General features: G+C 34.1%; 1 protein-coding gene and 1 long non-coding RNA gene across 2 annotated transcripts; one reads left to right on the top strand and one right to left on the bottom strand.

Moving 5' to 3' along the window:
* Positions 1–4,158: 4,158 nt before the first annotated feature.
* Positions 4,159–6,192, top strand: LOC114758305 (NAD(P)H-dependent 6'-deoxychalcone synthase). Its single transcript, XM_028947337.1, has 4 exons — positions 4,159–4,589; positions 4,896–5,139; positions 5,250–5,429; positions 5,863–6,192. The coding sequence occupies exons 1-4, from the start codon at positions 4,258–4,260 to the stop codon at positions 6,061–6,063; spliced, it is 957 nt and encodes a 318-aa protein (XP_028803170.1). The 5' UTR covers positions 4,159–4,257; the 3' UTR covers positions 6,064–6,192.
* Positions 6,193–6,268: 76 nt separating this feature from the next.
* On the bottom strand, positions 6,269–13,878 carry LOC114758296 (uncharacterized). The gene is made up of 2 exons (XR_003741774.1): positions 12,738–13,878; positions 6,269–6,777 (listed from the first exon to the last, which is right to left on the bottom strand). It is a non-coding gene; the product is annotated as an uncharacterized LOC114758296 (long non-coding RNA).
* Between the last annotated feature and the right edge of the window lie 9,739 nt (positions 13,879–23,617).

Genomic DNA, 23,617 nt, shown 5'->3' with positions numbered 1-23,617 from the left:
TTGGAGTTGCAGATCTAGTGTTGCTTAATCAATCAACACAAGGAGTCTGAGGATGTGGGCAGAACTGCAGGCAAGTGCCAGTTAATTAGGTTTTCTTGCTCTAGGCTTGGGCCTTCTTTGTTTACCACCAAAAAAAAAAGTCATATATTATGTGTGATAAGTTTTCTTTTCAAATCCAGGTATCTCTTACCAGCGCACGTTGGCACGACTGGTAAGGGAGTCGTGTTCCCTTAACCATCGCTTTTGGGGTTCGATTTTTGGAGGGATGGGAATGGAGCAAGCGTGTCTGGGAGGGTCATCCCCATCATGGGCCCAACAGTACCCGAGGGATTAATCATTGGGCTCGCTCCGATGGATACCCTGGTGCATACCAAAAAAAAATCCAGGTATCTCTTCCATCACGTGTTTCACATTGTTCCATACCTGCCCACATAGACATTTCACCAGCCCCTTTTAAACGCATTGGTTGCCGCGCGCTCTTTCACCTGCTTCTTCCCCTTTCTCTTTCTCTGCCACTGAAAGCTAATGCCAACAAGGACTTTAAACTATCCTCTGTTTTTTTTTTTTTTTTAATTTGTAGCTTAAAAAAAGCTTCATATGTAGGAGAAGTGAATTATTGTTAACAATTAATTGTTATATAGTAGGTACTTAACATTATTGTATATATGTGCACCTTTTGAGATCTTTAGATTTGATTAACTAATGAGGACGACGAAAATGTTCGAATATTACAAATAAAAAATAATAGTATATGCAAATAAATTATGAACGTGCAACTGTTTAAATATATATGAAACCTAGGGAAAATAATATTGAAACTATATTAATAATTGTTGCTCTTGCTACTACTATAGATATAAGAGATACTAGAAGGGTTTATTTTGACCTTAAATATAAAATCTTAATTTACTTTCTCTTCCAAATTTATAACTATTTTTTTAGACACTCCCTCTTGAAGTAGTTTCTTATATATACAATTATTAGAGAAGATACTTTAGGAAAATCAATGCACATTTCTTAAAAAAATGACCTTAAATAATTTTTTTTAGTGTTTACAAATTAGTTATCTAATTTTTATGTCTAACCTATTTAGAACCGAAAGGAATATTTTTTAACTTATGATATTAAGATATGTTTCATTATACACACAGATATACATTAGAATATCAATTAAAAATACTTAATTTGGATTTATCATCTCCATTATTATTATTTACGTTGTCATGTCGGCTTGAGATGATTAATGAATACATGAATCACTACTTTAAAAAAAAAAAAAAGTCATTAGTATATAAAGACGGAAAGAGAAAGGGGAAGAAGTATGTGAAAGTGCACGTGGCAACCAACATGCTTGAAGGGGGCTGATGAAGCGTCCACGTTGGTGAGTTGTGGACTCCCTTTAATTTATCAACATGCGTTTCATCAGCCCCCATCAAATGTGTCGGTTGTCAAACTCAACTCTCTCTCGTTCTTTTCCCCCCTTGACAACTCAACACCACAATTTCACAGCTAGCTTACATCAAAGTATGAAGATATATTTAAAAATAAAAAGGGAAAATTACAAATAAAGACCCCTCAATATATAAAATGGCAATCAGGGACCCTAAATTTGAGAAATTGCTCACAAGGACCCGGTCCCAATTTGCAATTATGAAATCATGGTCAAATTACCAAAATACCCCTCTTTAATTTTTTTTTTTAAAAAAAGAACACCACTGCCTCGCCGGAATCCGGCCGCCGGCGTCGGAGTTCCGGCCGCTGGAGCTTCGCCACCTCAGCTCGCCGGAGCTCCGATGCCGGCGGCCGGATTCCGGCGGCCTTCCTTTATTTTTTTTTTGAAACTGTATTTTTTTTTAAAATTGGGGGGAAGTGAGGTTGGGGGGATTTGATCCCCCAACCTCATGCTTCCCAAAATTAGGAATGACCATTGAGCCAACAAATTTTTGCTAACATTATAATACAAAAAAAAATATAAGTTAACTCATTTACTCTTGTTCCAGGTGATAACAAGAATACATTTGAAAATAACAAGTTCTGATTATAAAATAACAAATCTGGGATTAAAATTAAACAACACGTTTTTTTTATAACAACACACTCTGTTGCAGGTGATAACAAGAATACATTTGAAAATAACAAGTTCTGATTATAAAATAACAAGTCTGGGATTAAAATTTAACAACACGTTTTTTTTATAACAACACACTCTGTTTCAGGTGATAACAACAATACATTTGGAAATAACAAGTTCTGATTATAAAATAACAAGTCTGGGATTAAAATTTAACAACACGTTTTTTTTATAACAACACACTCTGTTGCAGGTGATAACAACAATACATTTGAAAATAACAAGTTCTGATTATAAAATAACAAGTCTGGGATTAAAATTTAACAACACGTTTTTTTATAACCACACTCTTTTTCAGGTGATAACAACAATACATTTGGAAATAACAGGTTCTGATTATAAAATAACAAGTCTGGAATTAAAATTTAAGAGCACCTTTTTTTTTATATAACAACACATTTTATTCCAAGTGATAACAACAATACATTTGAAAATAACAAGTTCTGATTATAAAATAAGAAATCTAAAATTAAAATTTAACAACACATTTTTTTATAACAATTAATTATTTTATACTTTTGAAAAATAAATTATTTATAACTTATCAAAAGTATTTTAAATCTATTTAATTTGCTAAAAAAATAATTTTTATCTCCAATTTATAATCAAAACTTGAAGTGTAATTTATTATAGATTAAAAATACTTTTTTATTGTTCAAATTTATAAATAAAATTTAGGGAAAATGACAACACACTTTTTTAATTTTTTTTTAAAATTTTTTAATCTATATATCTATACTATAAATAATTTATTTTTCAAAAGTATAAAATAATTAATTGTTATAAAAAAATGTGTTGTTAAATTTTAATTTTAGATTTCTTATTTTATAATCAGAACTTGTTATTTTCAAATGTATTGCTGTTATCACTTGGAATAAAATGTGTTGTTATATAAAAAAAAACGTGCTCTTAAATTTTAATCCCAGACTTGTTATTTTATAATCAGAACCTGTTATTTCCAAATGTATTGTTGTTATCACCTGAAAAAGAGTGTGGTTATAAAAAAAACGTGTTGTTAAATTTTAATCCCAGACTTGTTATTTTATAATCAGAACTTGTTATTTTCAAATGTATTGTTGTTATCACCTGCAACAGAGTGTGTTGTTATAAAAAAAAACGTGTTGTTAAATTTTAATCCCAGACTTGTTATTTTATAATCAGAACTTGTTATTTCCAAATGTATTGTTGTTATCACCTGAAACAGAGTGTGTTGTTATAAAAAAAACGTGTTATTAAATTTTAATCCCAGACTTGTTATTTTATAATCAGAACTTGTTATTTTCAAATGTATTCTTGTTATCACCTGGAACAAGAATAAATGAGTTAACTTATTTTTTTTTTTGTATTATAATGTTAGTAAAAATTTGTTGGCTCAATGGTCATTCCTAATTTTGAGAAGCATGAGGTTGGGGATCAAATCCCCCCAACCTCACTTCCCCCCAATTTTAAAAAAAAATAGTTTCAAAAAAAAAAAAGGAAGGCCGCCGGCATCGGAGCTCCGGCGGCCGGATTCCGGTGAGGCAGTGGTGTTCTTTTTTGGAAAAAAAAATTAAAGAGGGGTATTTTGGTAATTTGACCATGATTTCATAATTGCAAATTGAGACCAGGTCCTTGTGAGCAATTTCTCAAATTTAGGGTCCCTGATTTGCTATGTTATATATTGAGGGGTCTTCATTTACAATTTTCCCAAATAAAAATATATTTCTAATTTATTTATTATTTTTACTAATTTTAACTAATTATTTACTATTTATAAATTAGTTATTTAAAATTTATAATAAAAATTTCTGGTATAATTAGAGGCACAGTCATTGAGACGAATGATTTGTTTGCGCTGAATTAAAGCATCCAAAAATCGCGTTTCCCAAGAAAAAAGTAAAGTAGAAAAGTAGAATGCACTATTAATTTTGCCTCAATTATGAGACGCGTCAATTATCCAACCAAGTATTAGCACGGCCCCACAACTTTCGTTCTTTACCCGGTGATATTTCTGCTCAGGACAAACGTAAAAAGCTGAAGGAACATTGTGTCGATCGCCTCTTTCCACAACAATTTGCTCCTTTGTTATAAAAGCATATATATTTACATACCACATTGAATTTATCAATTTCTGAATATAAACAAAGATGAATAGTAGTCTGGCCACGTGTGCAGCAAGTATCCCTCATCTAGCGCTCTCCGGCAACCGCAGCATGCCGGTGATTGGCCTTGGCACGGCGGCTGATTCACCGGGGAAGGAAACCACCAAAGGGGCAGTGATAGAGGCTATAAAACTCGGGTACAGACACTTTGACACAGCCTCAGTGTATGGATCAGAAGAGTTTGTCGGAGAAGGCATAGCTGAAGCATTTCATCTTGGCCTTGTCAAGTCACGAGACGAACTATTCGTCACTTCTAAGCTCTGGTGTAGCGATAATCATCCTGGCCATGTCATTCCTGCTTTACGGAGATCACTTGGGTAAGAAAATTAATTACTATGCTTGTTTAAGTTACTGCTGAATATTACTCCCTCCCGTTCTTGTGACGAGGACTTTTAACCTAACATGACACGTTCTGTTTAAAGTAATAATTTTTTCTTAACCACTGGCTTTTATTGAGGATAATTTTGACATTTTACCGGCTAGAAATAACTAATTTTAATTGTCCATCCTAATTGACATGAAGTTGTTAATTGGTGCTTATAAATAGGAGTGGAGGGAGTATTATTGAAACAAGTTTGGCCTTGTGGTCATAACCTGCTGATTTTAATAACTGATGCGTGCAGGTATCTGAGATTAGAATATGTAGATCTTTATTTGATCCATTTTCCCCTCAGTGCCAAACCTTGGAATATGAAATTCCCATTTGACAAAAACGAGGTGGTACCATTTGATATGAAGGGAGTGTGGGCAGAAATGGAAGAATGCAAGAAGATGGGACTCACAAAATCCATTGGAGTCAGCAATTTCTCCACCAAGAAGCTTCAAAATCTTCTTTCCTTCACTACCATTCCTCCTTCTGTCAATCAAGTATTTGTTCACTGCTTCACTTTGATTCTTCAGCACAGTAATTATATTAAGAAGTACATAAATAGCTTCTGGTAATGATTATATAAGTACGTACAAAACTGATCATACAGGTAGAGATGAATCCTTGTTGGCAACAGAACAAGCTAAGAGAATACTGCAAAGAAAAGGGTATAATCGTAACTGCATATTCTCCTTTGGGAGCCCAGGGAGCCAGTTGGGGCACAAATAATGTTATGGACAATGAATTGCTTAATGAGATAGCTGAGGCCAATGGAAAATCTGTTGCCCAGGTGCTCCTAATCCTTATGATTTCTAGTTTTCTTCGGAATTCGAATGGTATCTCTGTCATCAAAAGTAAATCCTTTCAGATTTTTGTTTTCTCATTTTATCTCAGAATCTCAATTTCCGCTCTTATATAAAAAAAATGAATGGTTTACATTTAATATTTTATACAAGTATTGTCATGATATTTTATAAATTATTTTTTTGTTTTTTTATATAATATAATTGTAAGCTGTTCAAATCAAATGTTAACAATTTAAAATTGTATGTAATATTACAATAACATATTATAAAACATTAAGTTTGATCCATCTAATTTTTAATCTAAGGGTGGGGATGTGAATCTGAGAGGAAAAAGAAGAGAAAAGAATTATGAGAAGATCCGAAACCCTGCTGTGATTAATTTTCTTTGTCTTTTTTTCTTTTTGTTGGGTTGAATAGGTATGTCTGAGATGGTTGTATGAGAAAGGAGTGAGTTTTGTGGTGAAGAGCTACAACAAAGAGAGGATGAAGAAGAACTTAGAAATATTTGATTGGTCACTCAATGAAAGTGACTTGGAGAAGATAGCTCAAGTGAAGCAGCACCGTATGAACCTCGGACCTACTACTGGTCTTGAAGATTTATTTGATGGTGAAACCTAATTAATTATGATTGTATACAGAGCTGATGTTTCATGATTCTCTTCTTATTCAAATTGTAAGAGTTAGTATGAGGGTTTATTTTTATCTTAAATAAAAAATCTCAATCTGCTGTCTCTGAAATTTATACTAGTTTTTTTTTTGGCAAATTATATCTATTAATTGCACTTATTAAAAGAGTTTTCATTCACAGTATTTTTCAGTGCAAATGATTAAAAGATTATTTTAGAAAAACTAAATATTTCTTACAAAGTAACTAAGTTTACTCACTAATTCTTTAATCTCTATAAATTAATTATTTAGCTCCTGCATTTAGAGGTAGACCGAGGGAATAACTATATTCCTTAGAATTTGTTCGTATACTTCCAAGAGAATGCCATACCTGGGTTTGATTACATTGTATTTGATTGTGTTTTGTAATTTTCCTGTGACAATTGCCTTTTCCCGTGGTGGTTGCCATGACTTCCGGTAATGGTTATTGACAATGTGTAATGATCTCAATTCCAAAATACCTCAACAGAATGGAATCATCAGCATATATTTAATATTCAATCCAGTTATAGTTATAGGCATATGAAAATACTTCAAATAGTATTGCAAACAAATTGATAGAAACTGAGGAAAGATACAGAAAGAAGGGAAAGAGACAGAAGCTATAGAGAGAGGATTCCAAGAGTGGGACCAGAGAGAGAAGATCATCCACACCCCTCCCATAACCTTTTTTTTTTTTTTGGTAAAAGAGAGGACAAAAATGTCCAAAACAAAAAAAGATCAACTCATGGGGGAATCAGATCCCACTCTTTCGCTAGCCACTAAATCTAGTAAATTCGATGGACAAGAACCAAAAAATGAAGATCTAGAAAGACCCTCTTTGGCAAGTGCATCCGCAAGCTGGTTATGCTCCCTTGGAATAGCTTTCAACTCTAAACTCCAATCCAGTCTCATAAGATTTGAAATCTGCATAGTAAGAAGACTGCCTCTTGAAGTAATCGTGTTGTTCTTTGAGAGATCCACAATATTTCTAGCATCTGACTCAATGATTATTTTCTTGAATCCACAGTCCCAAGCAAGTTGGAGACCTCTATAGATAGCCCACTCCTCAGCCTCTTGTGCCGAACTTGTGCCAAGATAACGAGAAAAACCAACCACCCAATTGCCCATGTTATATCTAACCACTCCACCACACCCTGCCATTTTCTTTGACATAGCCATTGCACCGTCTACATTCAATTTAAACCACCCAATAGGAGGTGGTTGCCAAGCTGGAACTTGTCCCCGTGATTGGTTTAGGGCCGAATTCATCTCTTGTACTTGCACAAAGTGTCGCCAAGTCTGCATAATTACAGCTGTTGGATTTGAAGGTTTTATAAAATCATCATTAAAGATACTATTGTTTCTCCACAACCAAAGCTTCCAAATACTCACTCCCCATAACAAGTTCCAGTTACCATTAGAAATATAACCGAGGTCCCTCTTAAAGTTCAGAGCAAACCAGTCACGCAGGTGTGCAGCAAAAAAAGCAGAATGATACTTGGGATGAACTAAATGTTTCCACAAGCCACTAGCATATTCACAATCTCTTAAGATGTGTAACACATCTTCTGACCCAGAGTTACAGCAAGGACAAATATCCTGTGTTGCAGACCATTTACTTTGCCAGCCGTTTGTGGGTAGTCTATTATTGAAGGCAATTCACATAAAAACGCGTATGCGCTCAGCTCCCCTCCATTTCCATATAGCCTTGTAAACAGAACTATAAGTATTTGGAGGATTTTTTTCAACCATGTAATAAGCACTTTTTAGAGTAAATGCCACGTCAACAGTAGCATTCCAGGATAGAATATCATCCCCTGCCCCTTCCAAAGGAGGTAACGTTGTAATAAGGCGTTGAAACACACAGTTTGGAACTAGATTTGATAATCTCTGAAAATCCCAGGCTCCATAAGATACTCAAACTGCAACTTTGCTATTATTTTCTTCTTCCGTTAAAGGACGAAGGCACAGATCCTTAACTTTTCTGTCAGGAAAAAGCCAGCAATCATTAAAGAAATTCACAGAATGGCCATTTCGAATACTCCACTTCATACCCATATCAACAATATGACGCTGCTGTGCTATAAATTTCCACAAACAAGAGTCACTCGGATGAACCTCTAAGAGATTATCCTCACTGCGTAACATGTACTTATGAAGCAAAATCTCAGCCCAAAGACCTTTTGCACTTGTCACCAGCTTCCATGCTATTTGGCCCCGTAAACTTGATTAACAGTAGTCAATCACTTGAAACCCAGTCCTCCATAGAGTTTTGGCAACACCATTTGATCCCATCTAATAGGATGAAAACCATGAAGGCTCTGACTATGTCCCCATATAAAATTCCTTTGCAATCTTTCCACATCATGACATACAGCTATAGGAATTTTTGACACTTGTATAGGGTATAAAGAAATAGCACTGAGTACTGACTTGGCAAGAGTGATGCATCCAGCCATCGAAAGGCAATTTTCTTTCCAACCAGCAAGTTTTGACTTCACTCTATCAATAATATACTGAAAAGTATCTATCGGTTTCCTCAATCTAGTGATTGGAAACCCCAGATATTTTCCAATTTTAGTAGAAATATTCATCCCAGTAATCTCTTTAATTCTCTGCTTAGTCCTAGCTAGAACTCTTGGCGAGAAAAAAATAGTAGACTTACTTTTGCTAATTTTCTCCCCGAAAGCCAAGCAAAATTTATTCAAACAACTCATCATACATAAAGCTTGTTCCGTTGCAGCTCCAAAAAGCAAAATATCATCGGCGAACATTAAATGAGAAATAGACGGTCCATCTTTTGCCACTCTCACTGGTTTCCAACTACCATCTTTAACTGCATCATAGATCAAGTGCGAGAGCTTGTCTATGCACAAAACAAACAGTAAGGGAGAAATAGGGTCCCCTTACCGGAGTCCCCTCATTGGAGAAAAGTACTCAGTTTGAGATCCATTCCATAGCACATTATAAGTAACAGAAGAGACACAGGCTTTAATTAAATTAACAAAGCCATCATCAAATCCGACTTCTAATAAAACTTGCTGCAAGAAACCCCATCTAATCCTATCATATGCCTTCTCTAAATCAATCTTCAAAGCCATCAAACCTTTTTTTCCCTTTGATTTCTTCATGATATGCATAATCTCTTGCCCCACAATGATGTTATCTTGAATATTTCTCCCTTTAATAAAACTAGTTTGATAAGGAGAAATAATGTTATCCATGACAGACTCAATCTAATAGCAATAATCTTTGTTATGCATTTATAGTGCATCGTACAAAGGGAAATAGATCTGAAATGACCCACTAACTGAGGATTCTCATTCTTAGGAATCAAAGAAATAAGCGTTCTATTATCTTCCACCTCCACATTCTTGGTAAGAAAAGCTTCTCTAACAAAATCGCATAGCTTTGCTCCTACAATACTCTAGTTGGACTGATAAAAGATAGGAGCGAAGCCATCTACTCCTGGTGCTTTATAAGGGCCCATGGAAAATAACGCACTTTTGACTTCCTCAACAGAAGGTGCTCTGCTCATATCAGACAAGGTGGATCTGTCTATCAAGGAGAAACTAGTCCTCATAAATAGAACATAAGAAGACTGTTCCTCACAAATATAAAGATTTTTAAAATAATTAAGAACCAGAGCCTTAACTTCAACTTCATCTTCAATCCACCGATTATGGTCATCCTTCAAGGTCATGATCTTGCTCCTCCTTCTTCTTAACTTAGTCCTGAGATGGTAGTATCTAGTGTTCTTATCACCTCTTGTAATCCACTCGGTCCTGGCTTTTTGAAACCATTTGATCTCTTCCGCTTTCAATAATTGTTTAAAATCAGACTGTAACTCTTTTTCCAGGTTACATAGAAAGAGAGAAAAAGGATAGGCCAAGGAGTTCTGGATTCCTTTCAACCTACTCAAAATTGTTCTCTTCCTCTGTTCAACAAAACCAAAAGTGCTTCTATTCCAATCCAAAAGATCATTCTTTAAATTAGCTAACGACTTAGAGATAGTACCATTATTTTTCTAGGCTTCATACAGAAAATCTTTAAAGTTCTCGTGTTGAAGCCACATTGCTTCAAAATGAAAAGGCTTTATCCCTCTATTAACGTTACTTTGAGCAGGAAGACATAAAACCAAAGGATTATGATCCGAGAAGAGAGTTCTAGGAAGAACCTTTAAACTACCTTTTGTAATTCAAAGCAGAAACTCATCATTAACAAAAGCTCTGTCAAGACGTTCGTATAGATGAGAACACCCAGAAATCTTCGATCCTTTCCAAGTAAAACGCGGTCCATTGAACCCCAAATCAGATAACCCACATTCTCGAACTCTATCTTGAAACCAATTAATTCGACTAAAGTTGCACCCACTCCCTCCAATCCGTTCTGAAGCATGCAAAATATCATTAAAGTCACCATAAACCACCCAAGGCTTTGAGATTGCTGAAGAAAAATGCCTTAAGGAATTTTAGAGTAGCTGTCTATTATTTGAATGAGGAATGGCGTAGATGGAAGTGAGGAAAAAAGAAGATTTACTTGGTATCTCACAATCCAAATGGAAAAATTGTTGATTCTCAACCAAAACATTAATCTAAATATTGTTACTCTTCCAGGCTGCTACAATTCCCCCAGATCTTCCAATACTTGGAATCACTTTGATCGAATCAAATCCAAGAGCATGAAGGGGGTGAAATTTTGTTTGATCTTCACACCTTGTTTCTGCCAAAATAATTAAAATGGGCTTGGGCCCTTCACACACAGCTTTAAGATTTCTGAGGAGCCCCTTACTACAGGCTCCCCTTGTGTTCCAATATAGGAGACTATCCATATAAAACAAATGAATAGTTTGAAATAATGCAGACCAATTAAAACCCATTAGAGAATTGGGTCTCAGGTACCATCGTACTCTCAACATAGTCATCCTCTTGCATCAAGCTTGTTGGATTGTTAAAAGGAGGCCTAATACTAGGATCACCTGGGTCTACCTCCTCAATCCTAATCCTATCCAAATTAGTGAAGGACTTTGGACATTGGGCTTTGTCTCTTGGGCCCAAATCCGTTATGTTCTCAACCTCACGTTCCACTAACTCACCCTCCGGTATATTCTCTCCCTCATTTGTCTTTTCGTTACATTCCTCCATAGTGATCATCAGAATTTCATTGCTTCCCATTTCACGCCCTAACATCTCCCTTGTCCTCTTCTCACATTTTCTACTTACCTCCATCTCCTTTAATTTCTCATTTGTCTCCCTCGAAATCACTTGCTCCTCTAACTTCTCGTTTGCTTCCCATGTTATAGCTCCCTCAATATTTTCTCTTTCCTGCTGTCTTTTGCCTGTGCTTTTTTTCTTTCCATTTGAAGCTCATACAACATTAGTGCGTTGTGTCCATTTTTGTGTCTCAGGTACGGAATACACAACCTCATCCCGTACGTTCTCATTATGCTCTGCCTCATGCGATTGCTCTTCCACGTCAGCCAGAACGCCGAATCAAGAACCCCACTTTTCTAACTGGTTAGCTTCTCCCCTGTTCTCTTTCACTCTTCTTTGCTGGCGAGGTTTCTGAACCACCCGCCACTAATCTTGAGAAATTATGCTTTCGTGAATAACCACACCTTTATACTCTTTTGGATTAGTTTGTGTTGCCCTTGGATTTGGATTTACTTCAGCTCTCTATTCTTTCTCTCTTTTTGGACAAACTTCACTTCTATGCCCATAAATACCACAATTTGAGCAGAGCATATGGAGCCCCTCATACTCAAGGTAATACTCCTCTCCATCTAATGAAAATCCCGACATTAACTGCTTCCCCAAATCAACTAGAACACAAATACAAGCATAATGACCTCTTAGCTGACAAGAGGTATTCATATCCACTTTAATAGTTTCTCCAATCTGATTACCAATAATTGTTAAGGCCTACTCATCATAGTATTCTAAGAACACCCTTGGCATCCTGACCCAGACTGCTACCTTGTCTATGGTTGCTCTAGCTGGTTGGAACCTTGGTTCCCATGGTCTCACAGTTAGGTAATGATCATAGATCATCCAAGGGCCTCCTATAAGTACATTAAAATAATCTTTTCGATTTGATAACTTCACAAAAAAGAAGCCATAACCAATTATAATGAGGTTAATGACACCTTTTTTTGCCCACAAGGATTGCAGACGTGACTGGAGAGCTTTATAACCAATAGACCTGTCTAAGAGCTTAACTATCACCGCCTTCCTCCAAGCTCTGTACAACTTTTTCTTCATTTTCCCAAAAAAAGAAAACGTAGGGAAATTCTTGTTAGGATCCTCTATTGTTTTGCATAATGGTTCATCCTTCTCCTATTCCATAGCTTGGTGAGATCCTTCAAACATAGAATCTTCTGAATCTTCCTCGTCCGCATTCTCAATGTCATCATCAGAATGATCATTGTTTCTATCTACACCTTTCAGCTTTTCTGCAAACGAGGGCCCTCCAATATTATATTCAGAACTCTTCAACCCCACCTTTGGCCAATGGCCCCTGAGGATATTGTCACTATTATCTCTGGGCCCATTCTTGATCTTCTTTGAACTTCGCACCAGCAAGTCATCCTCTTCCTGAGACGGTGGAATCAACAGTGTTTTCCCAGCAAGCACGAGTGCCATAACCAATTTTGTCCCTATTGTACTGCCTCCATCTTAGAATATTCATGCTTTCCATCTCCTCCTCAGGCTGTACAAGCATATGCCATTTGGGCTCACTTTTTGGGTCATTTTCTTAGCCCATTCATTTGGAATCATGACACAATGGCTTTGATATTTTGGCTGGGGTTAGTATTTTATGTCTAGATAAGGGCATATATTATAAATACAAAACATTAAATTAAAATAATGCTACAATTCCATCAACATACAAAACATGTTTTTAAATCCAGTTTTATTATTTTTGCTTCCACTTCCATCAAAATTTCCTTCTCGTACGGAACCTAACATTAGATTCTCATCTTGTATAAGAAAAGGGTAGGTTTTATTGGTGGATGATCCTCTTCACTTTATGCATGGAAAGACTAAATCATTTAATTCTAGATGCTATTGAAGACACATACTAGGCCCCAATCAAGCTTAATCCAGGAGGTCTTAAGATTTCACACTTATTCTTTGCGGATGACTTATTTCTCTTTGGGGAAGCTTCTAACTTTCACAATGAAGCAATGATGGACTACATGAATAGATTTTGTGATGTGTCTGGACAGAAAATGAACAAGGTAAAAACAAAGATTATCTTCTCCAAGAATGTGCATTCTTCTAGAGCTATAGAACTCAGTCAAAAGATGGATGTTGGGCTTATAGGGGATCTTGGTAAATACTTGGGAATCCCTCTTATTAGTGGAAGAGCTTCTTAGATCCATTTTGCCCCCTTGCTGGAAAAGACGCAGAGGAGACTCACAGGTTGGAAAAGGAATTGTCTCAATTTATCAAAACGGATAGTTCTCATAAGAGCAGTCCTTTCGGCTCTTCCATCCTACTATATGCAGACTAGACTTCTCCCTAAGAAACTCATTGGACAACTTGAGAGAACTAGTAGGAGCTTCTTATGGGGAGAAAATGAAAATGCAAGAAAGATGAACTTGATATCCTAGAGTCAAATTCACTGTGATAAGGAAGCAGGAGGATTGGGCATCAAAGATTTGAGAAAACAAAATGAAGCATGCATCATGAAGCTGTGTTGGAATCTTCTTGTTAAGAAGGAGGCTCTCTGGATCAAGGTCTTGAGATCCAAATACCGATGTGGTAATTCGAGTATGCTTGATGTTACACGCCAAGCTCAATTGGCAGATATATCCCAACTTAACCCTTTAGGCACTGAGGAGATTTCTTATCACATAAAATATTGACAAAGTATATATGAAAGAGAGATTTGCTATGAATTAATTAAGTAGTTATTAATTAGAAAAAAATATCCATAGTGCCATAAAAAAATTAAATACAAATACATTCTCCAAATTTAATTTAATATTAACATGTCCTAAGGTATTTAATATTTACAAGTCAAATTTTCATATATACGTACAACAAATCGAGTAGCATCATCCGCAAGTCAAACTTGTAAATACTCCTTCTAAAATTCTTTTGGTTTGTTTATAAGAAACAACATTTTGTATGGAGCATTTATTAGTATAAAAGAAATTTATGCTCTCTCAAAGAAGAGTATTTATTAATGAGATCAATTATTAAAAGCCACCAACCAACTACTAAATGAGAGTATTTTTTAAAAGAAATTTGAATATTTAACATACTTATTAATCCAACTAATTTCACCAACATGTTTGGATCCTTGAGAATTAGTTATTCATCTCTTATAAAAGGAACTGAAAGGAGAAATAAATTCTTTCATATTGTTAATATTAAATAAAATTCAAGGGCCTATCATGTATTTAATTTTGGGATAATTACAATTAGGTCCCAAAAAAGGGATTTAATTACCTTAAAGTCCATTAACAAGTGAAGAGTAAGCAATGACAAGTTTTAGAGTTGGGCATGACAACAAGGTCATATTGGTCACTTGTCATTGGGACATTTTGATAATTAAATTTCTTCTTTAGGGCCTCTTGGTAATTCACTCTTTGGTTTTCTTACCTAAGACCTATGAGTAATTTTTCTCATTAATTAATTCATAATTTGATTAAATATGCAGCATCATTTAGCCACCAATTTGAATATCCTATTCTTCTAATTTATTTGATTGTTATAGTTAGTCTTAATGGAAGGGATTTTGACTATTTAAGCATGGCATTTTGAGTTTAAATAGTTAAAATATTAAATCAAAATCAATGACAAGCTAAGCCGTTTTTGTATTCACTGTCGGCTCATCTCTCATTTTACTATTCCATGTATAGTAACGGCTTGTGAATAGCTGTTGGCTTATTTGTGTGACTAAATGCATTTATTTTGGTCTGAGTCATCACCGATTATCATATATGTGATGCCGGTTATTTTAAGATCCACCTGCGTATGGTAGTTCATAGTATCCATAAAGTTAGTTTCTTTATAAGAGGTGGTTTATAGGTAGCGAAACTGAAGATGTTTGAGTTCATTCATAACTATATTCAATATTCAGGATAGGTTTTTTTGGCTGAGGTATTCACTCTCTTCCTTGCACATGTGTACTTTGGTATATCATTATTAGTACTTTCTGGTTTATTCACTTTCTTTCCTTTTCCTATTTTAGGCTTTTTATTTCTTCAGCATTAATTGTTTTTGTTGGTTGGTGAGTCATTTATTTCTCTTTAATTCTCCATAAAGCAAGTTACATTCTACCGGATAGCATTTTGGTGAGTGAAGAGTTATTATATGGGTAGGTAGACGCAAGTATATTTGTTCTCTCTGTTCATATAAATATATATTGTGATTTTGGATTCTCAATCGTTTCTTTTGCACTGGTTTTCTTCATAGGCATTACCAAAGGTGCTTGCTCTTCATAGATCTGTTCCTCTGATCCTAGCGATGGCCAAAAACTATGAGAGTCTTAACAAAATTTCACCTTCAATCTATATATGGAGAGTCATAGTAAGGATGGATAGAGTATTCATGAGAACTGATTTTGATCTCTACGATAACGACTGTGGATATCTGAAGAAGTTGCTTTCATTAGACATGATAGTCTTTGATGAAGATGTAAGTAAAGAGATTTTTTCCATAAAATTATGTTGCTCGACTTTTGTCGACCATGGTTTTTTAATCTTTTTTTTTGTCCCTCAAATAGTATCTTCTGTTTACACCTAACTGAATGCAGCTCTCTTTCCATGAGTAACCTATTAGACATAATGATTTTTGCTCAACATGTATTCAGAGTACTAACATGTTGCTGTGATTGGATGGTATGAAATGATTGATCAGTTTTGTAATATGCTCAAGCTAGGAAAATTTTATTTTATACAGAATTTTTTTGTCATATATGGAAGTGAAGAGTGCACCTTATGTATCACATCATTTTAATGGGAGATAAAAAGGTCGAGTAGTATTCTCATTGGTTGCATCGCGTCAATTTCAAGTTCACTATTGTTCGGGCCATAAAGCTTGATGGGTTGTCAGAAAACAGAGTCAAAGGTATCATTGCACATGAATCCATGAATGTTATGTTTACTTTTATTTCCATTGATCTCTTTAAATTCTTTGAACATAGATATGTTATCTATTAAAATTTTTAATGTGCTTTATAGATATATGCGATCTTTTGATTAGTGTGGAGGAACTAAAAATCACTAGATATAGGGGAGCACACACTTATGTGTTTAGTTTTGTTTTACAGGATGTAGAGTTGAGTTTTGTTTTATATTATTAAGTGTATTTCATTGTGTCTGCCTAAGGTGTGAATATTGATTGTATATGTAAAGAAATAAGCTTGTGTTATATTACTACAACAAGAAAAGAATCACATGTAATATTTTTTAGTGATCTTGCTTAGAAGGACTTTGAAGTAGTGAAGGGAATGACTAAGCTGGTGTGCATTGTCCAATATGCTGTTGTGAATAGGGTTCAAGGTAAATGGTGTCTGCATTAATTTGATTTGATATTTGAATGGAATTTCTGGAATAAGGATTGAATGAATGTTACTATTTTTTTTTTAGGGGATTCATCTCTCATGAACTATGCCAATGAAACAAAGGTTTTTTGGAATCCAACCTTGTATGAAGTTCAATATATGCGGAGGGAGCTATTGAAGGGACGTGAGAAGAAATAGATATTTATGCCATTTATAAGTGTAATTTGGGACCCTAATGTCTAGGTTTCATGTTTTGGATGTTTTAGTATCCTTTTGTGGAGAAGTGTTAAGTTTCTAGTCATTCTGTTTTGCTGGTAGGGACCGAATGATCGTGATGTAATATAATTATGCTTTTCATTATAGCTTAATAGCTAATGGCTGAAACTTATTAAAATGACATGTTTGCTAATTAGTTGTCACTATTTTATAGTGAAAATCCCAAGAAGGGTTCAAACCAGAGTGGATCTCTATAGAACTATGTTTATTATTATACCACAACTTAGGTAGATATTGTTTGTTAATGACAATAATTTTATGTAGCTATGTGATCAAACCTAATTTTTTTTGTATATAGTCCCTTATTTTCTGTATGATGCGGATTAGTAAATGAATTCTTATGTAAAAGTAGCGCATATACTTATTTTCAAATGAGGATTTTAGATGATGATAATGGGAGACTTATTTGGTTTAGAATGGCTAACATTCTTGTTTCATATCCATACTGAAAGAGAGCCTTTCTGTCGTTCGCCTTGGGGTTCTCAATCAAAAATAAATCCAAGCTATGCAGTATAGTGCAAACTCAGGTCGTTTCACTTTTGGGAGCCTTTATTAATTACCTAAGCTAGACTAAATGCCATGCAATGCAATGAAATGGGATTTTGGGTTTTTAAGATTTAAATGAATTGATCCAAAACTGAATGCAATGAAAACAAACCTAAGATACTATATTTTTGGTGTTTTAAGATAATAATGATGTAATGGAAATGATTGATAGGAAATCTCTTGAAAATGGTTTTGATGGCAATCATAGTTCACTTAAATATTGGGAGTTTCACAAATCCATTAGGTTTTCTTAATAAGAACCTCATTAACTCAATGAGTCCAAAGCTTACATTAATGAACTCATTAATGTAAACTTTGTTTAGCTTCCCTAATGTGTAAATTGGAATGATCATGCAAATGGCTTAATGAAACACACAATCAACTCAATACCCAAACACAACTAGGCAAGATAAGAGAGAATCATGAGAGAGACATTAAGCATACATGCAACTACATATATTTAAGCTCAAAGTTCAACATCAATCAATCCAATATACAAAAGATAATCAGTAACCACTGATTACAGAATTAATCAAAGTATCTAACTAAGAGTTTACAATTCCTAGACCTAGGAAATCATAAATGCCTAGCTAAAAACTGAAGATTAAAACTAAAACTCCCCTTTGAAGCTTAGGAACTCATGCTACTCCACCATCTTCAAGAGTTGATAAACCCTAGCCCTCCATAGCTTCAAGAAAAGCTCCAACTGAAGTGAATCCGTCGGCCATGGTAGCTGGGAGTGGAAGGAAATGAGATGGAGTGAAGGAAAGATGAAGGAAATGGATGGGGAAGAAGATGGAGATGGAGAGGCAAGAGGATGGGAGAATAGAGGTGTTGGAGGTGATGGAATGGAGTGTTGGGTCGAAAATAGGGTTTCTAAGGGCTTTTAGGGTCAATTTGGGTCGGATCATATGAGTAGAGGGTCTATTTTTGCATTCTGGATCCGAATCTGACGTTACTGATACGAAGAGGTTCGCCGCGGCGAACTCAAAAGTTGGCCGCGGCGAACTATTCCAGAGAGGAAATGTAGTGAGATTTTGAGAGTTTGCCCCGGTGAACCAAAAAGTTTGCCCCGGCGAACTATTCCAGAATAGCCATTGATGCACATTTTTAGACTTTTTGCCACAGCACAACATTTTCTTGGAAACTCTCATGTTGTGTAATGCTTTGGTCTTCAATCTTGGCTCTAATTCTCAAGTGTCCTACAATAAAAAGCAACAATTTGAAGCATCAATTGTCCTAGAAATCAATTGAATACAATTAATAACCAATTATGACAATTTTACCCTCAAAAAGACACTAACTCAAAGTAAGGACTCTTAATCTAAATTAAGCACAATTATCATTAAAAGGAGCCAAAACCTATGATAAAAACCCTTAAAATGATATGAAATAACATAGACCAATTGGGTTCAATCACATACTGATATACAATTGAGCATTATGGTATAAATAATGTAGTGCATATATGATAATTAATTGTTATTGTTTTACAGCGAAGAGTCCCAAGAAGGGTTCAAACAAGAGTAGATCTATATGTAACTATGTTTGTTATTATACTGGTTGAATTACATGGAATTAGTTGAATCATTAAAATTATTTTTCAAGTATGCAAGTATTCACCATCAACCCCACAATGACTGAAAGTTTACAAATATTGATGCTCCAAAATGAAAATATGCACATTATAGTTGAACTCTGACATGAAATGATTTTTGTAGCTCAAATGAAACAAAATTGATGATTTAGATAAATATTTTGGAAATTATCTTATTTAATAACATATACTGATCACAATACCTCTTCGCTTGAATGTAAAACATCATAACTTCAAACACTACATATGTGAATACTAAAAATTAGATGTGAATGCTATAGGGTACTAACCGAAGTTAGATTTTGTGTTTCTTAAGTTTGCTTTTGTTTATGTGAGATGCAGTAAAATGTTCAGACTTCATTTGTTGGTGGCTCTATGTCTCTTAATGCTTTGTGTAAACAGTAATTGATATAAAGTCCTCATTTCTAGACTTAAAATTTGTTAAATACATCATTTCTTCTCACACTATATATATAGAGAAGCTTACTAAAACTGAAATAAAGAAATGGGTAACATTCTGATAAAAAAATATGTGAACTTATTAAAATTAACAAATACAGATCTAGAAAATATAGTATCATAGGTTAGAGAATCAAAACCATTATTGGATAAGGTGGTCAAATTTCAACTATTGAGATTAGCACCAAGGCCTATTTGTTTGTTTTAATAAGTTTATAGTAGTTATTGATGTTATGCAGCTAGTCAACTTTGTGAGAAGTGCCAGGGCATTGCTTAGAGTTAGGATTCTTCTGTTCATTATACTTCCATTTCACTTTTTAAGATGCAGCAAAGGTATCAAGTTAAATATTTTGGTTTAGGCTATTATTTCTTTAAACATGCATATAAGTTTGTATGTAAAGTTAATGGGAAAGTACCTTTCTTGTGTAAAGTTGGTTTTAGTTATGCTAATACACTTTTATTGAATTTTTTATCCTTAGGTTAACCATTTGATGAAAGTTAGACTTTTTCCTCTTTATTTTGAAAGCTACAGTAAAAGTACATGTGTGTGAACAGAAGCTTCATAAAATACATAGAGAGACTTTTTGGTGGCAAGACATATTTATGAAATAAAGAATAGGTGTGTCCAGATTCCAGGTAGAGTAGTTGGTGCAGCAACTTTGTTTTTTTAATGTAATTTTAGTTCTAGTTGCTGCGGTACACATGTTTTTTGTGTTGGGTTTAAAAATATAGTTTACTGTGCGGAGATCCCCACTTTGGTGTGAAATGTCAATGTGTAAGATACAGGTTTATGATTTTTGGATCATGGAGACGTAGCTGAGAAAGATCACATGTGTGTCGACTTATATAGTAGGGATTTAGACTGCACATTCATGTTTCTTTTAGGTTATGCTTTAGGTTTTTGATAACCAATGATGACTTAGACTAAAATAAATACACGCAGCCAAACAAATAAGCCTACTACTGTTCACAAGTTGTTACTATACATGGAATAGTAAAATGAGAGATGAGCCAGTGGTGAATACAAAAACGGCTCAGCTTGTTATGCTTTAGTGAGCAGTTGTGAACATAGATGAGTAAACAAATCTGTAGTTTGTTTTATGGAGTTTATAAACAAAATGGACTAAATTGAAACCTTGTCTTTCTTATAATAATCTTATAATAGTGTTAAAATTAAGTAATTCAAATTAGCCTTCACTTAGCACACAATAAATTATTTGTAACAAATTCCTCTAAATAGCGTAAGTTATAAGAGAATGCTTGGAAGTGAGAGATAAATACAATTACACAACACTCACACATTCTAGTGTTTTTTGAGTCACGAGAAGTAATGATAACACATATGGACATGTTGTCAAGGAATGGTGTTTGTAATGGGTGGAGACTAACAAAGATGTGTATCTCAGTTAAGGATTGATAATTTTTTTGTCTCAGGTAAATGTAATCTTTTAAGTATTGTATTAACGGGAGTATCTCTGGTTTATGCGAATTCCCATGGCAACGATAAGACGTGATGGAGTGATATGTTCATGGATAATCATTACACTAAACTAAAATCTAGAAGTAATTTTCTTTAGTGTATTAGAATGGGAATAATTATTTTAGTTAGTAAATCAGTGTTAGATCTTAGATGTTAGATATTAGCTAACCTCTCATATCCTTTATCAAACCTTGTCATTCAATTAAAGTCTGATCTAGTATAAATTGATGCCAAGACAATTATCATTTCATCCATCTACATAACTTGAAGCTTTATAATAGCTAAATATATGTTTCTTCAAGTCTCTCTAAGAAGGTCATGACAATGGCAAAAGATCCATTACTAGCCAAAAATTGTTATGAGAGTAGTAATCTTGGTGGTTTGCCTCTATTATGAATATCTTAGATTGCTAACCATAGTTTGGTATGTGTTCTTATAGTTATATCTAATTATATTCCTTATAGATTTAGGTTTATTTTTTAATACATGGTTATGTATATATTATTATTTGGTAGGGTGATCACTTTTTTATTAAGTGTGCTATTGTCAAAGTGGAGTTAACAAAAGGATGGAAGTATGAAGTATGTAGAAGGTGTGGCAAGAAGCCAAGATATGTAGGTGGCAAGCTATCACATCCTGCAAAAATTAACCCTGACAATAGATATAAAAAATTAAGTTAAGGGCCAATATGGAAGATGGACTGGCTGATAAAGCCAGACATGACATAAAATCCGAGTAGGATTTGCACTGATATTTTTAAAATTATCAGTTTAGAAAGGGTAAAATGAAAAATTTTAGAAAAAATGCCAAAAAATTCTTGAAAAATAGTAAAAAGGTGAATTAGAGGTTTTAGAACCTCAATTGAGACCCTGAAGGTGAAAATGGTGTGGAAATAACTATTTACAGAATTTCCTAAAAACAAAGGTTTTTCGGGAAATAGTAAAAATTGAGTGGAAATAATTATTTTAAATATTTAGAGGTCTCAACAATTTTAGAAAAAATATGGAATAATTATTTAAATATTTATTAGAATTTATAAAATTGATTTTAAGCCCTGGAAGTATAGGAATTAATTTTTTTATTTTCAAAAGTCTTACCGATAAAGCCCTATTCAGAGAAAATTTAAAATAAATAGTTAAAGGTGGAAAAAAATTCTAAAGCTTTTGAGATCATATTCTTATATTAAAAGAGAATTTTTTTATGGAGAAAATATGATTTTAGAGGCCTAGAAAAATTATGAAAAGTTACAAGTAAATAGTAACTCATAAGCTTCAATATTGTTCTGAATTGGTATTTAAATTGTAGGCCATATTTTTGGGCCATTCCACATCAAAAGTGGTCCCCATATTGGGCTAAGAAGGGCCCAAAAATTCGTGCAAACTTGGCCCAATAATTAAAATGGATTTAAGCCCAATTTTCACATAAAAATCAATAGAATATGGACACATGGCATGATCTGAAAAATTAGAGGGCTGGATGGCAGCCACGTGACCATTTTTGCTAGCCAGATTTTGGCCACTGATGAGGGGAGGAGATTAGATTTTTTTTTTGTCTATAAATACCCCTCACTTTACACATAATTCGGCTAATTGGGAAAATTAAGGGAAAATTTTGTCAGAATCAAAACTGACCTCCAAATGGCCTCCAAATCTAAGAAAAACTGTCAAGCTTCAAGTTGTGACCCATTAAAGTATGCCTAAACTTGATTTTGGTAGGATTTAAGAGTTATTTTCATTGATATTTCATGAAAACTCTATGGTGTGATGCTGCTGCAATTTGGCTAGACCAATAATAATTTAGGAAAGGATAGGAACCATGGTTATGAGTTTAAAATTACATGTTTAGTTGATGTTTGGATTGATTTTTGGAAGAAATCAAAGTTAGGATATTATAGCATTCAATTCGGCCAACATGTGTTCTTGGTGTAGGAGTTTGTTTTGCTATGATTTGATGATTCCAATGAGTTTAAAAGGTGTTTTTGTGTAGGGAAATACCAAGACAAAGTGTTTAAAATCATTGGAGTCAAAAATAAAATTTTTGAAAAATATGCTACCCCTATTCGACCAATGTAAGATGGAAGGGAAGGAGTGTGATTTTCAAAAATCTAATTTAATATTTGGATTTTACATAAAAAATTATATAGGAATGAGCTAAGAGATTGATGGAATTAAAAGAGGAATAATTATGTTAAAAATCAAAGAAAAGGGGGAATTAAAAAGGTTTAAGGTTAAGTGTTTGTGTTCAAGCTTGAATGATTATTAATATGACTTGTAATTACACTTGAATTGATAGGTTTTGTGGAGAAGAATCAAGGAAAGCATAAACCCCTTGAGAAGGTCGAATTGGTTCAAGTGTAAGAGGTAACATTGAATCTAATTTGATTATTTTTCTTGGTTATTTAATGGGTATGTGTTGCTTGCTTTGTTTTGCTATGAAATGATTGATTTATATTATGGTATAGAATATCCTTTGATGTTTGACATGCTTTGGCCAAATGCATATTGATATAAAATGTGAATATGTATTAATTTCCTTGATGGAATAATATGCTATTCATGAAATTGGAATTGATTATTATGCATTGTAACATGTCACATTTTGTAAAGTATAATTATAGTTCATTGCCACTGATATTTCTATGAAATCTC

Source organism: Neltuma alba, unplaced genomic scaffold (genome assembly GCF_004799145.2).
Source record: "Neltuma alba isolate B1F8T4 unplaced genomic scaffold, ASM479914v2 tig00010684_pilon, whole genome shotgun sequence".
NCBI classification, from domain to species: domain Eukaryota; kingdom Viridiplantae; phylum Streptophyta; class Magnoliopsida; order Fabales; family Fabaceae; genus Neltuma; species Neltuma alba.
The sequence above is the reverse complement of the archived record's forward strand: the minus strand, read 5'-3'. Positions and strand labels throughout refer to the sequence as shown.